Here is a 23,413-nt window from a genome sequence, read left to right on the forward strand (position 1 = left end):
CCAATCGTCATGATACTGTTCACCGGTACATAGGTTTCAAGTAGACAAGGGAAGATAAATCTGTCACATCTGATGACATTCTGCAATCTCTTCCCAGAGTTATCGTTCCCGCTACGCTCCACTAATACCTCTGTCAACGTATAAAAAGTTATATCAAAATGTACTAAAACTAACTTAGCATATCGAACTGTAATGATAATATCTGAGCAAATCAAACATTTCTCTGAATGTTTTAAAATCAGAAGATGGTAAATATGAGACACCTAAGCGAATTAGAAGGTTTATATAAATATTCATTCATTCAATAATACTAGTATAATCATGGAATTCGTTGTTTTTGTGAACCTACTTTAAGATTTAAAGCATAAAACTTAAACTTATAAAATTATTATCCATGATGCTATAGGTATATGTAAGTTTTGCCAAGAATCTTGACATTTAGACGTTGACAGAGGTGTTGTAGCGCAGCGTAATACGCCCTCTGGTGAGAGATTGGACATACTGGAGCACTTAATTGTATATACAGATATATTGACCAGAGATGGTCAGATGATGTACAGTTACATTGACTGAGGCGGTCAGAAGAGACTGAAGTGGTCAGAAGATGGAGCAAAGAAAGACTAAAGGTTTTGAGGGAAGCGAAAACAGGAGGGGGGGGGGGTTATTGCTGGAGTAAAGAAAGACTAAGGGTGTGAGGGAAGCGAACACAGGAGGAAGAGTATGACTAGAGCAAAGAAAGACTAAGGGTACGAGTATGTTGGAACTGCTGTACACCATTGGATTGATCCACGCTTGTCTGAAACCCTATATTGTTTAAAAGTTTTAGACTTTTAACCAAATAAGTCCAGTCTTCATCATCGGCCATTAGTTAGAAATAAGTTCCAGTAATGCTCACTGCAAAATACGCCAGTCCAATATATTCGGCAATGCAGCTGTAATCAAATGGAGGGTTGACCATTATTCGGTCAGAAATGTCACTAGAAGTGTTCTTTGGTCAGAAATGGCACTAGCAGTGTTCTTTGGTGGGAAAGTCCAATCACATCATTCCCATGTGGACGTGTAAGATTTCTCACATTTTCTACATTGTCGTTGACCCATATGGAAAGTATCCTGATTCAGTGATCTCGTTGTCTACGAAAAAGGGGTACTTGATGTTGGGTCGTTAGTATGATGAATTTTTTAAAGAATTCCGACCCTCATGAACAAGGTGGAATGGTCCCGTGCATTGAAATGTTTAAGAGAACTTCATTACCTCCATTATTAATTTATTATCTATGTCCTGATATTCTTTTACTTAGTGACCCCTTAGCTTCCCTGAAGTGAATCAGTTCACAAAGGTTACACTGAATGTAGATTGACCGAGTGTGGGAACGATTACTAGTCAATGAATTCCTATTGATCAAAGCATCACAGGTTTTACAGTTTTAGACAGAATATTTAGAGATGGGGCACCGGAAGAATCATCAAAATATCTTTGAAGAAAACTTGGCATTCTTTAATTTGGGTATATGACTTCATTTTTGTACCAAAACTGGTTTTTTGACGACTATGAAAAATCTGTTGGACACCTTGGAGGATAATCCGAGGGGCACTAACCACTCTGTCAGCATGTGCTCCTTATAGCTGCAGAACTGTAGCTTTCTGAGAAAATATTACACAGATTAAAGTCTCTGGTCTACCCCAATATTTTTTTCAGAGAGCTACAGTTCTGCAGCTAGTGCCCCTTACAGACTCCATAGTAACACCTTATCATACTGGGCAGTGTAAAACAAAAATAAATGTTTATTCGGTGTATACCTATAAAATATACGTACATACCAAGGATAACCCATGAAAGCTCGAAAGCTTATTTCCAATGGGGTCCTTTTATACACGGATGTTGGTGCCAGGTCATGTGGGAGGAAACCGGAATACCCGGAGGAAACCCACGTGTCCGAGCAGGCGACCGCCATACCCTCTCACATTCATTACGTGTCAGCCAGTATATGATATATGAGATTATTGATAAAATTACTTGGCACCAACACTATGAGGAACTTGTATACTGTGTTTGGTGACCCTAGCCTCATTAGTACTGTGTTTCCATCGTGATTATGCATGAAAGTACAGCTGCATATCATTGTGAAATTGCAGGTGTCTTTCTGTTACCATGAGGAACATGTATACCAAGTTTGAAAGTCCTTGTCTGTCTACAAGGCGCTGATGGAGGAATAGACAAAGAGAGACACTGCCCCATACATTGTACCTTAAATACAACAGGTCTATGATTATTGAATCATCGTCGGAAACCTACGGTCGGTCGCTCTATTCGTTTACCAATAGAGCGACCGACCGTGGGTTTCCGACAATGTAATTGAATATGTGTACATCTAGTTTGATTATCATAGCTTTATAGTTTATAAATATTGTTTCAATACTGTTTTGCAGAATTACTCATACAAGTTTGACTTCGACCTTGAAAAACAATAACCCTTTTCCTTTTTTCTTTCGGAACATGTGTATGTATACCAAGTTCCATGATCTTAGCCTTGTAAGTTGTGCTGCATTTACCTGCCTCGCAAGGTACCGCGTCCTGTGTATAAAGAGAGTAGAACGAAGCCTTATTTTTATAGAGGTGTTTTAGCAGTCGATGCTAAGTTATCCTGAAGCATGGTCCCAAAACAAAGAATCCATGACCAATATCAGTGGATGAGCAATGAACGTTAATGGAGGATCTTTAGAAGTGCGAGACTTCACCCAAAAGTCCATGAATTTTACCAGAGTTTGGGCGGCCACAGGAAATTGACAAATATTAGCAATGCTCTGTAGCATAGAGCTCCTTTGATTTCATTGTATTTTCGCAATAATCAAAGTAAAAACTGGGGCAAACTAGGAAAGTCAGACTGGAAACCACCCCAGGGAACCTCAGAGGTATGGATCGCCAAGTTAGCATAAACTCAAATTAAAGACTTGAAGATATTATCAATTGAAATTGAATAATTGCGCGCATCAACTGAATTGATGAGAGCAATACTTGATTTGATGCGCGCATTAATTCAACTGATGAGAACAATACTTGATTTGATGCACACAACATGTGATGGAGTTATTGCTCGCAAAATTTAATTTGGAGCTCAGTATAAATGATTTGATGATCTCTTTAATTCAATTGAACACTTCGTTCATTTCTTACAACGATTGCGCGCATCAATTCTTTTAAAGAGCAACAATTCAGTTAAAGAGTTGCTAATTCAACTGTGGATATGTTGAATTGAAGATAAAAGACAAGGGACGTTATTGGCTATATACCGCCGAGATTTCTTTTCATTTTTTTCAATTTTCATACTATGCTTAATTATTCCTTTTATTTACACAACTAGGATGTTCTTCTAATCCCACTTACATGAAAATGACGTAATATTTTTAGCGGAATCTGTTGATTTGAAATAAATTATGAATAAACTTTAGCAAAAACAAATACTTTTGCATGCAACAACCAGATTTATATTTTGCATGTTTAATTACCCATTGATATTCTTCTTTCATTATCAATATGGTGTCGGTTGTTGGCTGCAAACAATATGAATTTTAAAAAAGAATGAATGCAGAAATCGGCTGTTTTCGATACGCAAAGTCAATATTTTGCATGTTATAGAACTGGGGAAAAAACTTTTGCATGCAACAACCAGATTTATATTTTGCATGTTTAATTACCCATTGATATTCTTCTTTCCTTATCAATATGGTGTCGGTTGTTGGCTGCAAACAATATGAATTTTAAAAAAGAATGAATGCAGAAATCGGCTGTTTTCGATACGCAAAGTCAATATTTTGCATGTTATAGAACTGGGGAAAAAACTTTTGCATGCAACAACCAGATTTATATTTTGCATGTTTAATTACCCATTGATATTCTTCTTTCCTTATCAATATGGTGTCGGTTGTTGGCTGCAAACAATATGAATTTTTAAAAAGAATGAATGCAGAAATCGGCCGTTTTCGTTACACGAAGTCAATATTTTGCATGTTATAGAACTGAAGCAAACTGTTCCATCATTTAACCTCATAAACTTTTACTTACTTTGCGATTTAATAAATACATATATGTCCAGTCAAACAATTAATGCTTTACCTAGTTTGCCATAAAAATATGCACCTAATAAATGCAGATGATGTCTGCCTTTCGAGTAAAGGAGGCGGATCAAAAATACACCGCATGATGAATGGAAATTATTCTACTTTCGTTTTTAAAGGTCACGGGAATATGTTTCAAAGAAAGATTATCTAAGAATAAATTGAATTAAAAAAAAAATCAAAGACACGCATAGACCTTTAATAACTCGAATTTATTTTCTTTTTACAAAAATCGGATCAAAATTCGTTCATTTTCGGCAAAAATGGGTACTGATACGTTATATCTCAAGTTCTAGATAGTTGGGATGTCTATTACTTTTTTCGCAAAATTTTAATCTATCTTTAATATTGTACAAATATATCAAATATAATGCATAAAACTTATTGCTAATAATATTGACGTGTTTGTGCGGGTTTTTTTTTTTAAAGCAGTTTTCTTACATCAATTTTAACGTACATGCATGTATGTATATGATGCATGTTGAAATTAAATACAATGTATTACTACATTAGTAATTAGATATTGATTCCAAAAGTTCTTAAAACGGTTTAAATTAAAAATAAAATAACAGCAAATCATTATTTATATCTTCCAGTGAGATGCATCGAAAACATGTGATCGATTTGAAACTTCGACCATTGTTGTGGCAGATTTTTTTCTATATCGCATATGATTGATTGATTCAATATTGTTTAACGTCCCTCTTAAAAATGTTTCACTCATGGAGACCTCACCAATGCCGGTGAAGGGCTACACAATTTAGGCCTATGCTCGGCGCTTATGGCCATTGAGCAGGGGGGAGGGGGGGATCTTTATCGTGAAACACCTGCTGTGACACGGGACCTCAGTTTTTGCGGTCTCATCCGAAGACCGCCCCATTTAGTCGCCTCTTACGACAATTGTCGAAATGCGCATCTGGTGCATCAAAATTGGTACCGTATAAGTTTTACATTGTGACCCCTGGGTCGAGGCCTCTGCTGGTGGACTGTTAGTTCCCAAGGGTCTCTACAGCCCAGTAGCTAAGTACTTCGTTACTAGCTTGAAAATACGGATGTATATTTAATTGCTGTTATAAAACTTAGAAATTCTTTTCAAAATTAAGGATTATCTCCCTCACGCATAGCTCTTATCCTTAGACGAATTTGACTCCACTTTTTTGGCACACAATTTTCCCCTATAATAGCTCTAAACCTTCATTGTTATTTCGGATTTCAAACATTTCGGTTGAGCATCACTGAAGAGAAATTATTTGTCGAAATGCGCATCTGGTGCATCAAAATTGGTACCGTATAAGTTATATATATATATAATAGATGCACATTTACAGGTACACATATATATAACAAAGGTAATTAGGCAGGATGTACATGTGTATATATACATGTATAGATATAAATATTCAGACACCGTAGTATCGAGGAGGGGTTGCCCCTCCATTTTTTTTTTCGGGGGGTGGGGTAGGTGGGGGTGATGTTGACCATTTTCTTGCTATGGGAACAACTTGACTAGCCTAATGACACTTTAACTTTTATCAATCTTATAAAATATATAATATATGTGTTGTGATGATTGTTACTAAAAGTTTTTATTATACTTTCATGTAAAATACTCGAATCTAAGTTTTTCTGCTTTCCTGTTTACATAACATTCAGTATAATAAAACAAATATTGCATGTAGTTGAGGGTAACATTGAAAATTTTCACCCCGAGAAAACCATTGTCAGCCTCGGTTGACAATGGTTTTCTCGGGGTGAAAATTTTCAATGTTACCTTCAACTACATGCAATATTTGTTTTATTTTATTATAATCAGGAAAGCAGAAAAACTTACGTCTGTTGACATTTGTTATAAAATTTAGAAATTCATTTCAAAATTAAGGATTATCTCCCTCATGCATAGCTCTTATCCTTGGACGAATTTGGCTCCACTTGTTTGGCACGCTGTTTTTGGCTATATTTAGATCTAAAACTTCATAGTTATTTCGGATTTCAAACATTTCGGTTGAGCATCACTGAAGAGACATTATTTGTCGAAATGCGCATCTGGTGCATCAAAATTGGTACCGTATAAGTTTTACATCAATCACTGTCAAGCGATATTCTTATACCGATGCGGGTAATCCCGTTTATTACAAACGCTCAAATGACGTTGTCTACCAATTTACGGCGAACCGTACGCGCATAAATTTGACGCATGTGATAATTTTTTATAATATCACCCGTTGTCAAGTACTGTTACCCGTTGCTAGATATTATCACCCTTGGGCGCGTCCTTTCTGTTCTCAGAGGGTAACAATATGTTTTTTCAAAAGTTGGGCGCCATTGTAAACGGGTGTAATAATAACACTAACTCCGGTGTCGTGGGTTTTATCTTTATTGTGGTGATGTACCTAAAAAATTATTGTTGCATGACCCTCCCATGAGGTGCAAAGGTCGGTGCAAATATTAAGCAATCCTCCTACTTTATAGTATGTGTTGATGTCTGCTCAAATAGAATAAATATCCATCCAATAAATCAATCCACTAGTAAAGAACAAGCTACTATATGAAACTTTTATCCAAAAACCCTTCTGTGCCATTTAAGCATGAAAACAAGAATACCTGTCCTCAAAAGAAATTTCCCTCCTAAAAACCATGTGACCAACCTAGAGTGATCTATAAATAGTAACAATTATCCTAAAGAAAACCCTGTTCTGCATGGTAAGCAGTAAAATTCAATAAGTAATGAAATAACAAGACAAACACAAGTCATAGTTATAATAATGATTTCAATTAGATAAAACTTTATTCTCATATCAAATTTCAAAACTCTGTAAAGAAATTGAATTAAAGCAATTTATTTTCAATAAATGAAATCCCTGAAATAAAGTATTAAAACATGTAAAATTTCACTCTATTACATATCGACCAATCAGATTCGAGTATTTTACATGAAAGTATAATGATGAAATTTTCAATGTTACCCTCAACTACATGCAATATTTATATATTAGTATTGACATGATTAGGAAAACTGGAGTATAACCGTAAGGTGATGTAGACACACACACACACACACTCTCTCTCTCCTCTCTCTCTCTCTCTCTATCTCACCCACAAATGGTGTGTACACAGTTGCGTACTTGCGTATATAGGCAGCTACTCACCTGACATACATTTTTACCAGAATGGTTTGTATATTCCTATTGCATCATGCTCAATGTTATCAAATTACACGTACTCTCTCGCATTGAGTATAATACTTTTAATTTAGGCCTATAATGTTCCATACAAACTACAATGTAGTTTTAATTCTCAAGTGGCTCGGTAAACCTCAAACTGGATTTGAACAAAAAATAACCCCGACCAAAACTAGTTCGTCATCGAAGCCGTATAAGCCTATCAGTGGATAAAATTCTGTCTAACTTGTTTCATACCGATCGTTAGACCGTTCTTTACTCAAGTTGATTTTGAATGTTTCCCTTATAAGGCTCACAACGGGTGTGACCGGTCGACAGGGCATGCTTACTCCTCCTTAGCTGGGATAATCTAACCGTGTCTCGGGACATAAACCGGGTCTGTAGGACATTATCACTTTAACGATAGAACATTCTATCTAACTCCTCCTAGGCACCTGATCCCACTTCTGGTATATCCAGGGGTCCATGTTTGTTCAACTCTTGATTTTGTAGGAGTTATGAATATGAGATTGATCCCTGTTCGTTATCTTCACCTTTTCATATATAAAATTGTAAGAAGTATATGAAACGCTGGATTCTGAGCATGTCTTCCCGTTCTCTCAGTAATTTCTGCTTCCCTTGCTCTGGGTGAGTTGCTCATAGACTTTTTGGTTTTACGAAATGCTGACCTACACAAAATATTTTCTGTTCCATTCCGTTTTCTGTTCCGCGTTTTAGCAACACCCGATAAAGGGTACAGTTTTGTGTTTCAAATAAAAATCCCCCTTTTTTATCCAGAGAGCTACAGTTCATTGCAGCTACTTCTTTTATATTTCAAAATAGACAGTAGGTGATTATTTTTATCTAAAAATCTTAATTTAACATGCACGACATAACTCGGCTTATTGAAAGTCAATTTCCGCGCCAAATCGTTGTTACTGGGTCGCTTTTCATAAACAGAATGACGGAACACCTCGGTAATGACGGAACACCTCGGTAGTTTACATGGAATGAATCTCAGAGACACAGAAAAGGTTGTTTTAGTTAGAAGATGAAATATCGAGTAGAAAACGATGTCAGCGAAACAAGTAAGGTAAGGATGATATTCAGAAGTGTTCCATATATTTAGCATATTTCCAGAGTCATCAAAAATTGTAGTTGAAGTATACTGGTGTGGTTCGAATTTCCTCTGCATATCTGGCTAACTGATCGTTCATATTTTCGTTACAGAACTGAGTATGTATGGTAACGATCTGATTGCAGTAAAATACACATATTATCACAGTACTGAGTAGTGAAAATTGTAGTAAAATACACATATTATCACAGTATTGAGTAGTGAAAATTAGTACAATGTGCATCAACAAGGTGCTTGTAAAATGTAGGTAAAACACAAGTTTGTAGAAAAAACACTGACGTAGAACAATGTATAGCCTATATATATACTATAGCCCTAAAGCACAAATACAGAAACTTTAAGTATGTACTTGTAGTGATATTCAGACATTACAGGACCATTAACTGATAGGCTTAGAAGTATTCTCTTTAGAGAAGTCAAGAGGCATAGCCTACATCGACTTCTCTTCGCAAGCATTCATGTTTTGATTCTGGAAAACGTGTAATGCCGGAGTCGGTTACGGTTTATGCTTCAACCAACGTTTCGATTCAGATGTGCCTGGATTTACGCAACAGACAATTTGTTTTCAAACATTTAACAGCAATACTCAAAACTGTCATGAAGAAATCAACACTTACTTGCTTTTAATCCATTTTCAACATGTCCCCTGTCCCGGGTTTACGTTAACTGGTCTTGGGAGCTGTCACAATAGGGGACCAGTTAAGAGAAAAGCAGGCTGACGTAATCAAAGTTGTGATTTAAACCCGGGACAGGGGCATATTGAAAATGGATTAAAAGCAAGTAAGTGTTGATTTCCTTGTGACGGTTTTGTGCATTGCTGTTAAATGTTTGAAAGCAAATTGTCTATTGCGTAAATCCAGGCACATCTGAGTCGAAACGTCGGTTGAAGCATAAACCGTCACCGACTCCGGCATTTACACGTTTTCCAGAATCAAAACATGAATGCTTGCGAAGAGAAGTCGATGTAGGCTATGCCTCTCGACTTCTCTAAAGAGAATAGCTTAGAAGTAGTACGTGATATATTTTTTTAGGAGTAGTTGCATGTACCTGTAGTAACATTAAGATATATATATAATTATATATCGTCGACTGACCAGTTTCGGTGACCTTAGTGATAAACCGCGATTTTCTCATTAATCACGTGGATTAAATAAATAAATTACACACCTAACTTTAAAGTAATTAAATTCCTTTACTTTCATCCAAAAATTCCAAATTCATTGATACGCTAATTGAATATATTTTTGTATCAAAAAAACATGTCACTTTGTGGTCCTAAAACGTTGATGTCACCTATTTCGGTGACCATTGTTAATATAGGTTTACCAAAAGTTTGTAACTGTTAAAACGTATATACAGGAGGAATGTGCAACTAAACGTCAATGAATAAAATAACATGGTGTAGAATTCTAGACTTTTGGTATACTTTATATTAATTTGAAAGTTTGCTTGAAAAAGTAATAAGTAAATGGGGTTATTTTTGGGGTGCTCGTGTTGATTTTTTGCATTATACTCTCCTTCTAGTAGTTCATTTTCGGAAAAAAATTTAAGACGTACTTTATTTATATTTGCAAACACTACGGCGAAATTGATGACGCAATCTATACCCGGAAATGACAACGAGCACACATAAACAAAAGGTCACCGATTCTGGTCAGTCACCAAAATAGGGCAGTCGAATATATATATATATATATAGGGAAGTCGTTGTGGCCGAGTGGACTTACGCACTGGTTTGACAATCTTGCTAGGCGGTGGGTGCCGTACGTCGCTGGTTCGACCCTGGGCTGGGGCGAAAATTTTCAGTACCTAGTTGTGATTATTTAGTGCTTTATATATATATATATATATATATATATATATATATTCAAATTGTGTTTTTAAAAAATCACAGTGTCCGGTATAAAATATTAAAAGCAATAGAATAAACAGTACACAAAGTTAAAAATTTAACGCAAGCGCTTTCATTTTATAATCCTCAGGCGTTACATTTTAAAATAGTTTTGAAATGGTCTGACGTCATAAAGGCGTCCTAACATTTCACGTACATAACGACGTCATAAACGAATGAAGGGAAAAGGTTTTTACGTTAAGCGTATTATGACGTCATAGATAATAACAGTAAACATATTTCACAGTAAGCTATTGAGAGCCGGTTTTAAAGTCTTAATAAAGTGTCTTTCTTTTTCTCGTCGGGAAATAGTATTTTCTGTATACAGTTTATAAAACAGAAATACACTGAATTGTCCATGGCCACACACATCTATATGTTCACTAACTTTAATTTTTCTGTGATTCGGGTGCTGAAATGTGTTGTTTATGAACTTGTATACGAGTTCGCAGAGTAGTTCCAGTTTCACCGATATAATGTTTTCCACAGCCAGCACATGTTATAACATAAATTAAATTTTTGGTGGAGCACGTCATATCTGAATTTACCGTAAATTCCTTGTTAAATTTGAACGAATTTCCTTCCCTTAAGTATGGGCACGTTCTGCATCGCCGATCGTCACATTTGGTAACGGTGAAAATTTTTTTGTTGGACTTTTCCTGAAAATTAGATTTACATAACAGTCTCCTAAGATTTTTCGGTTGTCTCTTGCTGTTGATAAAAGTATATTTCTTCATAATTTTCCCCATTTTTTCATCTGTTTTTAGTAGGTCGTTGAGTTGCCGAACGATAGGTGTAACATTAGAGTTCCTTGGGTTGTATGTTGTAACAAATGGTAAAATGTGTGAATTTGTTGTGGGATTGATTTTGGATTTATTGATAAGATTTTCTCTATTGAGTTCTCTGGCTTTCTTGATTCCGTCGTTTATAAGTTTGATTGGATAATTCTGTTTTTGTAAATAACTATTTAATTCCCCTAAACGTTGTTCTCTGTTAGGTTCTTCGCTAACGATGGTCAGGGCTCGAAATTAACATATGCCCGTCAGTCCGTGACTGGTTAAAAGTCTGGCTGACTGACATTTGTTTTAGTCAGTCCGATGAGACTGACCAGTTAATTTTTTAAAGCATCATTTTGGAAAATATACTTATGAAATTTACACAGTTGGCATGCTTCGACCTATCAGACAAATCTGATTTGTAAATATAAATCCCACATTTAAGTGTTACAATATTGTTTAAGACATTAAGCTAAATTTCATTTTAATAACATTAATGAAATGTGTTTAATTATTTCTGGAAAACTCTGTTGGACTGGTAAATGTTTCAGCGGACTGGTTGAAATTATACCCTGTCAGTCCGGCTGGACTGATGACATAAAAAGTTAGCTTCAAGCCCTGATGGTACATATTCTTCTGGCAAGGTTGTAAGGTATGGCACGTTTTGTGTGTCTTGGATGCGAGGACGAAAAGTGTAAATACTGGTGAGTGTCCGTGTGTTTGTAAAAAATATCTGTAATTATTTTATCTTCCTATTTGATAACAGAAACATCCAGGAATGGTATACAAGATGTACTGTAATCCATTGTGAATTTTAAATTGATATCCAATTCGTTTAGAATGTTCTTAAATTTATTCAAATCCGTAATGTCTTTGTTCCAAATAATGAAGCAATCATCCAAGTATCTTTTCCAGTTTTGTCTTATATATAGACCGAATTGTTCATCAAATGATTTTTTAACTTTTTGGTATAATAATTCCTCTAAATAGCCGAGTGTAAGTGTGGCATATGTTGGAGCCATTTTGGTTCCCATTGCGGTACCTTTATCTTGAAGATAGTGTTTGTTGTTGAATGTAAAAACATTGTTTTGTAGTACAAGTGCTGTTGCCTCTAAAATAAAGTCTTTAGAAAAACGTTCATCTATTTGTTCTGGGTGTTTATCTATCCAATATTCTAGTGCTTGAAGTCCTAGTGGACAAGTAATATTAGTATATAAATTAACAACATCAAATGTTACTAATATTGCGTTCTTGTTTACCTTATCAGGTAAGTGTCGTAAGAAATCTAAATCATCACAGACAAAACTGTTTACTTCATTACACAGAGGTTTTAATATAATGTCCAGCAAGTTACTAAGTCTTTGTGTTGGGATGGATGACCCCCCTACAATTGGGCGGAATTTCAAATCCTTGGGTCTAAGACAAGTGATGTATATTCACAATTTTGAAGCTGTATTGCGTGTTTTATTTCATCCGATTTGTGGACTTTGGGTAAGCCATAGAAACAGCTTTCACAAATCTAGCAACATTTTGGTAAATCCATGCCAATTTACAGTAATTTGTACTGCCATATTAATGGAGTTCTTATGTGACACAATTTAATTGTGGTATTCGTAATAGCACATCATAAGTTAATTTTGATGTTGTATTTAAAGCAACACAATTCTTTAGGTTGAAATTACAGTGATACGTCTTAAATAAATCAAAACGATATTGCTTCATGTCGCATCATTGGATACAAATGTAATTATAAGTGAAAAAATGTATGCTTGTTTTAAAATTTCCATTGGATGTTTAAAAATGTGGTTCACAGGCTCTAATCTGAGATTCCTCTGGCTCTAATACCCCCACCTTTATATTGTGACATGTGTGCACATGTCAATCGACTGATAAAAACTGAGGGGGGGAGGGGGGTATTTGAGTCTGAGGAATCTCAGCTAGATTAGGTTGGCTCATGATCAGAATAGTTGATCATGTGATCAACTGTTTTACATCCCATGAAAATTTTAAAGATATCATATTTCTTAAGTAGATGCTTCTATTAGATCTTGATATTTGGAAAAGAAAATTATAATTATACATTGTAAATTAGTCTATTACATGCAGTGCTGTTCTTCTTGGACTATGTGTTAGGTTTGAGATTGCAGAAAGGTTTGTAACTTTTTGATGCAGTAAAGTGTGATTATGATATACCTGGGTGATTATGATATACCTGTGTCATTATGATATACCTGGGTGATTATCGATATACCTGGGTGTAGTTAATCTATTACAGGAATTGTGCCTCTTTATATTTGTAGTCCTTTTAGTTTAACGGCAAACCCAAATTTTGCACTACATCCATCCTGTCTGTCTGTCCGTCTGTTACAAGTTAGTTTTTTTTACTTTTTTTAGTTCACCTCAGCTGAAAGCTCAAGTGAGCTTTTCTGATTACCCGTTGGCTGTCTGTAAACTATTCACATTTTCAACTTCTTATCCAGAACCACTGTGCCAATTTCAACCAAACTTGGCAAAAAGCATCCTTAGGTGAAGGACTTTCAAGTTTGTTCAAATGAGGGGTTATGCCCCCTTCAAAGGGGAGATATAATAACAAAAATTGGGTGTGGTCATTTAAAAATCTTCTTCTCAAGAACCACTTGGCCAGAAGAGCTGAAAATTCAAGTTTGTTAAAACCATGGCCCCTAGGGGTAGGGTTGGGCCACAATAGGGGATCAAAGATTTACATACAATTATATAGGGAAAATCTTTAAAAATCTTCCTCTCAAAAACCACTGGGCCAGGAAAGTACAGATTTACATGAAAGCTTTCTGACATAGTGCAGATTCAAGTTTGTTAAAATCATGGCCCCCAGGGTAGGATGGTGCCACACTAGGGTAGAGTTGCACCGATATATCAAGATCTCGATATGTATCAATATCTAAGACTTTAATTACCAAATATATTATACATATAACCTTCGATACACCTACTGATATATTTCTTTGCGTATTCAGGTTAAATTTCAATATATTTTCTTGGGATCGACCTTCCTAAGGCCAATTCAACTTAATTAGTAGATTATCATCCAGGGTCAGCAAAAGATATCGAGCGGGTGGGAGGATTTAATTTTTTTAATTTTTATTTTCTGAGAAAAATATTATAGACAAACGATTTTTTTTCCCCAACAGATCCGCATCATTTAATGGCAGATGGATACCAATCTATGCTATTTTCATACACTAATTCCAGGTTAAGCTTTAATTTAAGGATATAACAGAAATATACCTAACTTCTTCAAGATTTACGTCAGTCTGTAAGAATGCGAGAAATTAAGAAAACCATATAAATCTATTTTCTTCACGTGACTTTTCACGTTCCTATACCAGGAATGTAAACAAGAAGTGTAAATACCGGAGTCGGACATGAAAATGTTCCGGAAATCGCAAGTTTCACAAAATAAAAAAATTCAGGGAGGGCCAATTTTTGAGGGGCGGGCGGGGATGATAATCTATCAATTAAGTTGAATTGGCCTAATATTATTTATGCAAAATCAAAATCCTGGAACTATTTCATCAATAAATAAAAAACCAAACAACAACAACAGTAGTCACCACATGGGGAGGGACATCTGCGCAACTATAATTTGATATGTCATTTGCACTGGCACCACAACATTACGTTAGATAACCTGGTATATCGGACTATATCCAGAGGTCCGTGTTTGTGCAACTCTTTCTATTTTATATTCCTTATAGGAGTTATGAGATTAATCATTGTTCATTATCTTCACATTTCATAAACGCAGCTAGACAACTCTTGCCTCTGGAGATGTTGACTTTGTATGTGCATATGATTTTCTAACCTTCGTAACAGCGTCAGTTTGTAATGAGATAATTGATCAGATTTAGTGACATATTGGAAAAAAATAGTTGCTACTCTGCATGAAGTCGTGAATTTATATACTTTGATTGAAGTTCAGTGAATGATATTGTAATTCTTTTCTTTCTTTTTTTTTTTTTACTTTGTCTCAGGTTGTTTTATGTTTTTATTTTTTGTTATTATCTGTTTTTTGCCCGCACCAGGGGGTAGGTTTGAACCACAATAGGACAAAGTTTTACCTGCGAATTCATACGTAAGGAAAATCTTTAAATGTGGGTCAAGGTGACTCAGGTGAGCGATGTGGCCCATTGGCCTTGTTTCATCATACTTTGATATAGGAAGTTGAAATTTGGTATGTGGTTTACTATTGTATGGTAGCATATTTCTGCCATCGATTGTCAGATAAGTATGTCAACCACAACAACCTGGGACAACCATACTTTCTCTTTCTTGACTCCATGCTTCACTATTTACAGGAAAATGATGTGCTTGTACAAGAGTTCCTAGCATCTCCTGATATCAACAAACTTAGGGTTAATTATCATTAAGTGCAAATGTTTCGGACCTATTACACTAGTAATATAAGGAAAGCTGATAATTTTTAGAACTATAATTTTGCTGTGTTAAATGTGATAAGAAGAAAAACCTCAGTTTTAAAAACACAATGTGTGTATAATTTTACAGATTTCCGTATTTTCAGTCATCGGTATATATTTATTTAGAAGGATCGAGCTTGCAAGGTCCGTTCGCGACAAAAAACGAGGTCGTCATATTTCCCATACAAAGTGTATAACCTTTTTTATTATATACTTTCAATTTCATTCAGAAACTAACAATAATTTTATTTTTAACAATAACTTTATCGGTTTAACTGAGTAAAAGATGAAAAACACGAAAAATTTTAAATTAACGGCGTAGAAATTTGATTGTGACGTAATGTTTGCGGGCCGGAATGTTTCCGGACATATATCGTGTGATATATGCCCGCAAACTTTTAAAGAAAAAAGAAGAGATGAAATTGAAAGTATATAATAACATGTATGACTTCATTTTGAGAGCAAGTGCTACATACACACTAACAGTGAAATAAAACTTTTTCAAAAGATTTTTAAGTTCCAATATTGATTATATTTCTTAGACAGTCATCCAAAAGCATAAATTTTATAAGCAGAGGCACTAGATAGTAAATACTTTAAGTTCACAAACATGCAGCTACAATGTGCAAAGTATTTTACGTACAAGAGCACATGCACTAATACCCTGTAAATCACACACACTTTGAATCACACACAAAAATCACATATGTACATTCATGTAGGTATTTAGGCTTTGAAATTGTGTACTTTAATTGTTGTTTGAAGATCTCCATGCATACATAAACCCATTTGATACACTGGTATATTTCAGATACAATAAGCTACATCTGTACATTGAGTCAGCTGACAGTGTTTGACAATAGCTAGGGAAAAGAGGAAATATTGGGTTTGAATATAAAAGTTTAAGTTTCATATTAGTTAATAATATACATTATCCAGTTTGTTGACACAGGGTATTAGTGAGGTAAAATAATGTTTTTATCCAACGTTGTCCCCTGGTTATAGAAGGGTTGAGCAAGTTTGTAGACTTCAGTTCTAAATGTAGTGAAGTGAAGTCACTGTGATAAAGCCTTTATTGGATTACCAGATGTGTACAAACCGTGAATTTCAAATATAGTTCTTTTACCATTTTTAATTATGGTAACCAAATCCTTATACCTATTCATAACTGAATGCTCCCTGAGACATTTAACTTAGAATCATCTTCACATACTCGCTCAGCTTGGTTTGTCGTTGAGAACAATTAGATTACTGCAGTGAATTTGCATAAAAAATTAATATTAAAAAGCAGCGACATCAATATTGCCACTATGGATCAATAATGGTCTTGAAAAAACAACTGAACAGGGTATCGAAGATTGTGTTTGTTTTGAATACAGATCAATGGTTAAATGATCGTTTTCAATGAGGATTCCTAATTTACGTTCTGTGACTTGTATCAAGTTTCTGTTGTTTAAACAATTCAGTTGATAGTTTCAAAGTAAAGTTAGCAATTCAAGATTATGGTCATCAGGTTATGTGATATAGGATATATACAGATGGATTATGCGGGCTAAAGTTGAACTTAATTGCTGGATGTACCTGTAACTTTAAGATATTGTTGAATGTGGTGGATTTATGGTTATTCTGAACCGAATTTAAAACAATGGGATGGACGTGAAAATGTTGCCCAGAAAAGCCAGGTAATATATGTATGCAGGATGATTATTATGGTGTAATTAAAAGGAAATACTCTGTGAGAAGGTAGTGCAAATTAATTATTCTAGAATCAGGGGCTGCTTGACGACATCTAGAATCAGGGGCTGCTTGACAACACCTAGAATCAGGGGCTGCTTGACAACATTCTTTATGAGTAAATTTGGCCCCTATTTGGAGGTTATTTTAAGGCTTTCTAACATGATTGATTTCTGTGTATTTTGTCTCAAATAACAAGTAATTTGATGTTAGAAGTCATAAATGTTAAATTTGAATTTTGCTGGGGATAATGCCAAAATAATTAAATCAACTATTGTCTCATGTGAAGCAGACTCTTGGTATAATAACAATTACTGTCCACACTTCAAAAGATGGAAGAAACTGTTCAAGAACTTTTAAATTTGGGGGTGGATGTACATCTGTATATAATTGTGTATTAGGTGGGTGTACATCTGTATATAATTGTGTATTAGGTGGGTGTACATCTGTATATAATTGTGTATTAGGTGGGTGTACATCTGTATATAATTGTGTATTAGGTGAGTGTACATCTGTATATAATTGTGTATTAGGTGAGTGTACATCTGTATATAATTGTGTATTAGGTGGGTGTACATCTGTATATAATTGTGTATTAGGTGAGTGTACATCTGTATATAATTGTGTATTAGGTGAGTGTACATCTGTATATAATTGTGTATTAGGTGGGTGTACATCTGTATATAATTGTGTATTAGGTGAGTGTACATCTGTATATAATTGTGTATTAGGTGGGTGTACATCTGTATATAATTGTGTATTAGGTGGGTGTACATCTGTATATAATTGTGTATTAGGTGTATAAATGATGTATGTACAGGTGGTTTATATTCAGTCAATTTATCACATACTTTGTAATTATTGCAGGCATGTATGAAGTGAGTGACATCACAGTAGTCAAATCGTCCCTAGGCATTTTAGTATCATCCATGCTATACCCCTTACAGAATTTCTCAATCTGACTAAAGTACAGACCTATATTATTATATATAATAATATAGGTCTGTACTTTAGTCAGATTGAGAATTTCTGTTTTAGACTTAAATTCTTTATTTATTATGTTAATCAAAATTTATGCACTTTCTCATAGGGACATAAATTCATCAGAGATGTGATTCTGATATTTCAAACAAATTAATTTCATCTCTTAATTTCTTTCGGTCTTCTGGCTTACACGAGATCTATGGTTGATATGTTGTGTGATATGGAAATTCTCTATGTGTATGAATGAATGTATGATTGGAAATGCTCCCAAATATATACTATGTGGTAATGGATGTCTATGAAGTCCCACCCCTGATCACTTGAAAATCTCGAGATTTGGATTTATTGGGCATAGTGAAACAGTACATGGAGTACGTAGATATACAACAGCCAATTTATCTGTCATGTTTTACGTTTCCTTCTTGATAAGATTAAGATAATACATCTAAACACCAAAAGCACATTATGTGCTCTTCTTAGTTAGCTGGATTTAAATCTGTAGTCTGACAAAGACAATAATGATCAGAAATGACATGGTTCTTTTTATGTAAGACAGGAACAGATATGGGTCAAAGAATCCCAAGTCTCATAATAGACGGTGCTCCATTTAACAAACATTCCTGTAGAAATTGACATTCTTATCTTTGAAAACCAAAGATTGGTTGAATAGTTAGTTGGTTGTATGGAGTTTAATGTCCCTTTGAGAATATTTGAGACGTCACTAGTTTAGGTGAAGTGCCGCAAAATTTAAGACCTTCTCTAACTTGGTGCTCAATGCCAACTAGCAATGATCGAGGGTTCTTTATCATGCTAATGTCCTACTATAACATAGAACCTTGGTAGTTAAGATCACCCAAAACAACTGCTATAGCAGAGTGCTTGGCAAAGGAATAGTCCTCACCTGTTTTTACAACTTGCATTTGTTGTGACATGGGATCGAACCTGAACTTCCTCATGAGTCCCAGGGGGATCCGGGTTAGAAGAGATCCTCAGTACTCCTTGCTTGTCGTAAGAGGCAACTAAATGGGGCGGCCGGTCCTTCGGATGAGATCACAAAAACCGAGGTCCCGTGTCACAGCAGGTGTGGCATGATAAAGATCCCTCCCTGCTCAAAGGCCATAAGTGCCAAGCATAGGCCTAAATTTTGCAGCCCTTCACTGGCGATGGTGATGTCTCCATATGAGTGAAAAAATCTCGAGAAGGACATTAAACAATATGCAATCAACCAATCTCCTCATGAAGCATGTGTTCTACCAATTGAGCAACCATGACCCCAGGGGCTTGTCACATATTTAGTATAGATATGCTTTAACACTGCCCACTATATCTATGATATGATAAACAGATGTGACAAGTCAGTAAACCAAAATTCAAGGGGCAATTTTTGATCAATTTGCCATTAAATATTGAAAGTCTTTAGATGATGATGAAATTTTGATTTTGCCGTTGTCAGATCATGCATCTTTGCTAATGGTTATCACCAGATTAGCCTTTGATGCTAACAAAGGCATATAGATATTACTAAAAGTAAAATTTGATCAGATTCTGTTTAAAGATCTTGCAAATTGTGATTTTTTTTTTAAATCTGTGTAATTTTATGCATATTTATAGTTTTTCATTTGAGCACATCAGAACTACAAAACTGCTGTAGCAATGTAATCAGAAGATCATTTGAAAGTATTAATTCACATTTAAATTGTCAAAAATTTGTTGACATTGAATTGACAAATTCCAAGTGCAGTGATGTAATTTGTTAGATCATAACGTATACAATGCAAGGGAATTGCTCAAACTCTTGTTTTCACGCATGAAATGTTTTTGGCTTTAAACATGTATTTCATCAAATGGGTAAAAATAGCAAAAATATGGCCTTAGTGTTCCTATTTCTTCTTGTATTTTCAATGTCCTAGCCTCTTTATGGTGATCTGACAAGGACTTTGAGCATTTTTAATATAAATATCAGTGTGACTTAATCAACTATGCAACAAAGCTGACTAAATATTACCTTCCAAATCAGACCTTTAATATCTGATTATTAAAAAGTAAAGTCCTTCACAATGGTTATTGGCCGCACGCTTGGCAGCAGTAATCTGATTTCCAGGGCAAAGCCTTTGTTTGCAAATTGAAATTGTTTCCTTTCAATTTCGTTTGATAACTTGAATTATCATCGAGTGTTAAGGTAGTACTTGGTGGACACGGTGTGATGTAGTGTTCCATGTCCTGTTAATATTGATTATTTCATTGCTGATTTCAAAGTGTAATGAATGTGGAGTTAATAGTGAACGGATTTGTGAAACATGCTAGTGGCTGTCCCTCCTACAGTTGAAGCAGATCCTTATGGTGGTAACCATAAGCTAAGGTATAATTATCTTATACTCAACAAGAACAGGAGTTTTTGCTCCCAGTATCACATTTGACTTATCGCAGCGCTGTCGTTTTTTTGATTGCCCTTTTTTTTTGGACCCATCCCAAAGTAATTACTCTTGCCATCCATGCTGATTTTGATATTAATTTTATTAAGGCACACCTTATTCCTTTTGTATACTGGTACAATTCTCGTTATATACCTGTGGGTATTAATGGATGATTCAAACTTTATATAAATCCCTTTGAAGTGGCAAGGTGAAAGTGCATGTGAATTATGAACCACTTAGCACATGAACAGCTGAGACATACAAATTAAATTTACCTGAAGAGACATTATTCGTCGAAATGCGCATCTGGTGCATCAAAATTGGTACTGTATAAGTTTTACCTATAGAAATTAAAGTGAAATTGAAACGGTTCCATGTTTACATGTATTTTATGGGGAAAATCAGAACAAAATGACTTCTGTTAGAAAACAGCATTAGAAATAGGGTTAATGGCAGAATGTATGTTACAAGATTGTTTATAATAGGACACTCATTTCTGACAATTTCTCTCAACTTTTTCATCTCCACGATTTGAAGAGTTCTAAATGCATGATTTCTGAAATGGGTTGAAATTTTGTGCTGTAGTAATATTGCCATGGTGTGTACCACACTGGATAGCTGACTATAGTAATGCAAAGGTCCTACCCGTTTATTCCCAATAATTTTCTCTACTTCTTTGCTATACGTACAGTAATGTCCATTTATACAACTTAACATTTTTACTTGCAAGCAACCAGGAACTATCAATTTATACACTACTAAAACCAGAAATAAAATTCACAATTCATGTATCAAAAGCAATTCTAATAAAAGTGTACCACATACTGTACAATGAAATAATTAACAAATATAATATAATCTCATTTATTTGGCCAGGGGCTGGGCTTCTCATGTCACAACACTAAGTGTAATCTTGAAAGCCCAACACAGTCTTGGGTTGACACTCTCACAAAATCCCTAATGAGTCTGGAGTGGTCACCATCGAGTCAACCTATCTAGTACCCGGGTTGACCCAATTGGGCAATATATCAGTACCTAGGTTGATCCAATCGGGCAACCTATCAATACTTAGGTTGACACCATTGGGTGAATATTTAAAAATCAATTGAATTGAATGTGAAATGTCGTGAAAAGTTATATATCATTGAGAAACGTCGCGAATGTCCTTAAATGAAAAAAAAAAAAATAGTGAAATTTCTGTACCATGCATATACAAGTATATGTACGAGCTTGTGAATAAATTTATCAGAAAAGTGAAACTTACAGATTTTGATGCCCCTCATTTACTGTCCATGTGAACACATTTCATGCTTATTCACTGTCCATCTTATGTTATGTCTCTTCATTTGTTTTAGTCTTCATTTGTTCTAGAACATAATGATGAAACTGTATCTTTAAAGTGACATGTTTAGTTGTTATTAAAGTCTTTGATAATATATATTTGATGATCTGGATTTCTATGAGGTGAAAGATGTACCACATGCCTGTGTATGCATGTCATGTAATCTCGATTATTTAGTAGAGTGTATAGGGAGTGAAACTGACTTTCGGGGACAAAACATATTTTGTATTTATGTGTACTAGTATGTACATATTGGATATAGAATATAAATTTGTACATTAAAACAGAGAAGTGAGAATCATTTTATACATATTTCTGATTATTATAGATGATTGACTATTAGTTTCAGTTGTGCTTGATTTCTCTGTAGATGGTCTAAGACAGCGCGTAGCCTCCCGGAGAGTTCCCGTCGCCCACAGTTAGCTCGAGAATGGACCTTCCATTCTGTAGATGCCGAGGATTTCACCAATGCTTCTGTTCCCTACAGACTCCCGAGGATCGACACGCCCAGAGAGGCATTCTGCAGATTTGATGGTGACCCAGACAATGTTTGGACTCGCCACGGTTACCAGAATCAACTAAAGTAAATTTGATTGAAGAACTTCTCAAATATGCCAATTATGCCAAATTTGCCAAGATGAATTTAAACTTTCCTCATTTTCCCCTTTAACAATTAAAATTTATATCACCAAACTTGGATTTCTTGAAAAAATCTTAAACTATTTTATTTGAGCAGTCAAAATTTGAGCAAAATCTCTTGACTTGAGTTCAAGTTTCGACTTTGTTGACTTTTTGCTATCTGTGCCCATCCATTGTCATATATCATAATCTTTGAAAATCTTCTCAAAATCTGTTCAGCAAATTAAGTGTCATTGAAATTGCTGTTTGGTTTAGGTAACACAAAAATAGTGAACTCCATGGTCAGTGCTGTTTTGGGGCCACAAGAGATATTGGGCCCAAAACATGCATTCTTTGAAAATCTTTACTCCTGAACATGCAGACAGACTGCATGAGTACATAATAATGATGTGCAGAAAGGCCTCTACCACTATTCTGAAACATGTGACCCACAGTTTGAGATCCAAGGGAAGTGCTAAATAATCCATGCAGTGAAAATGTACTAAGGTATTTGCTTCTGAGCATGAAAGCATAAAATCTAGCAAAGTATATTTCCATTATCATTTTGTGTATTTAGTGAATCATAAAATCAGAGACAAACTTGCCTATTGATGAACCATATAGCTTTGAATTTGACCTTTTTAAAATTCAACATTAAGCTGGTCGGTTGAATTATATGCTTGTTAGTCCCCTACTGTAAAACCAAAAGGGATTCTTCTCCATCTGTCCATCCCTCTGTCTGTCAATCAGTCTGTCAATCAGTCTGTCCATCCCTCATCCCTCTGTCTGTC

The 23,413-nt window shown here is 35.1% G+C and overlaps 1 protein-coding gene across 3 annotated transcripts in view; it reads left to right on the forward strand.

Annotated features, from left to right (window-relative positions):
• The first annotated feature begins 8,233 nt into the window (after positions 1–8,233).
• Positions 8,234–23,413, forward strand: part of LOC125667586 (uncharacterized) — a 33,026-nt gene continuing 17,846 nt past the window's right edge. The window contains exons 1-2 of one of the 3 annotated variants that reach the window (XM_048901161.2): positions 8,234–8,364; positions 22,375–22,587. In XM_048901161.2, coding sequence (XP_048757118.1) covers positions 8,345–8,364; positions 22,375–22,587 — 233 coding nt within the window. In that variant the 5' untranslated portion in view covers positions 8,234–8,344. Of the gene's footprint in view, positions 8,365–16,817; positions 17,213–20,282; positions 20,608–22,374; positions 22,588–23,413 lie in introns of those variants that run through there. The other 2 variants (XM_048901160.2, XM_048901159.2) reach the window with 2 other exon arrangements.

The sequence above is a fragment of the Ostrea edulis genome, chromosome 2, assembly GCF_947568905.1.
Source record: "Ostrea edulis chromosome 2, xbOstEdul1.1, whole genome shotgun sequence".
In the NCBI taxonomy this organism is placed as follows: Eukaryota; Metazoa; Mollusca; class Bivalvia; order Ostreida; family Ostreidae; genus Ostrea; species Ostrea edulis.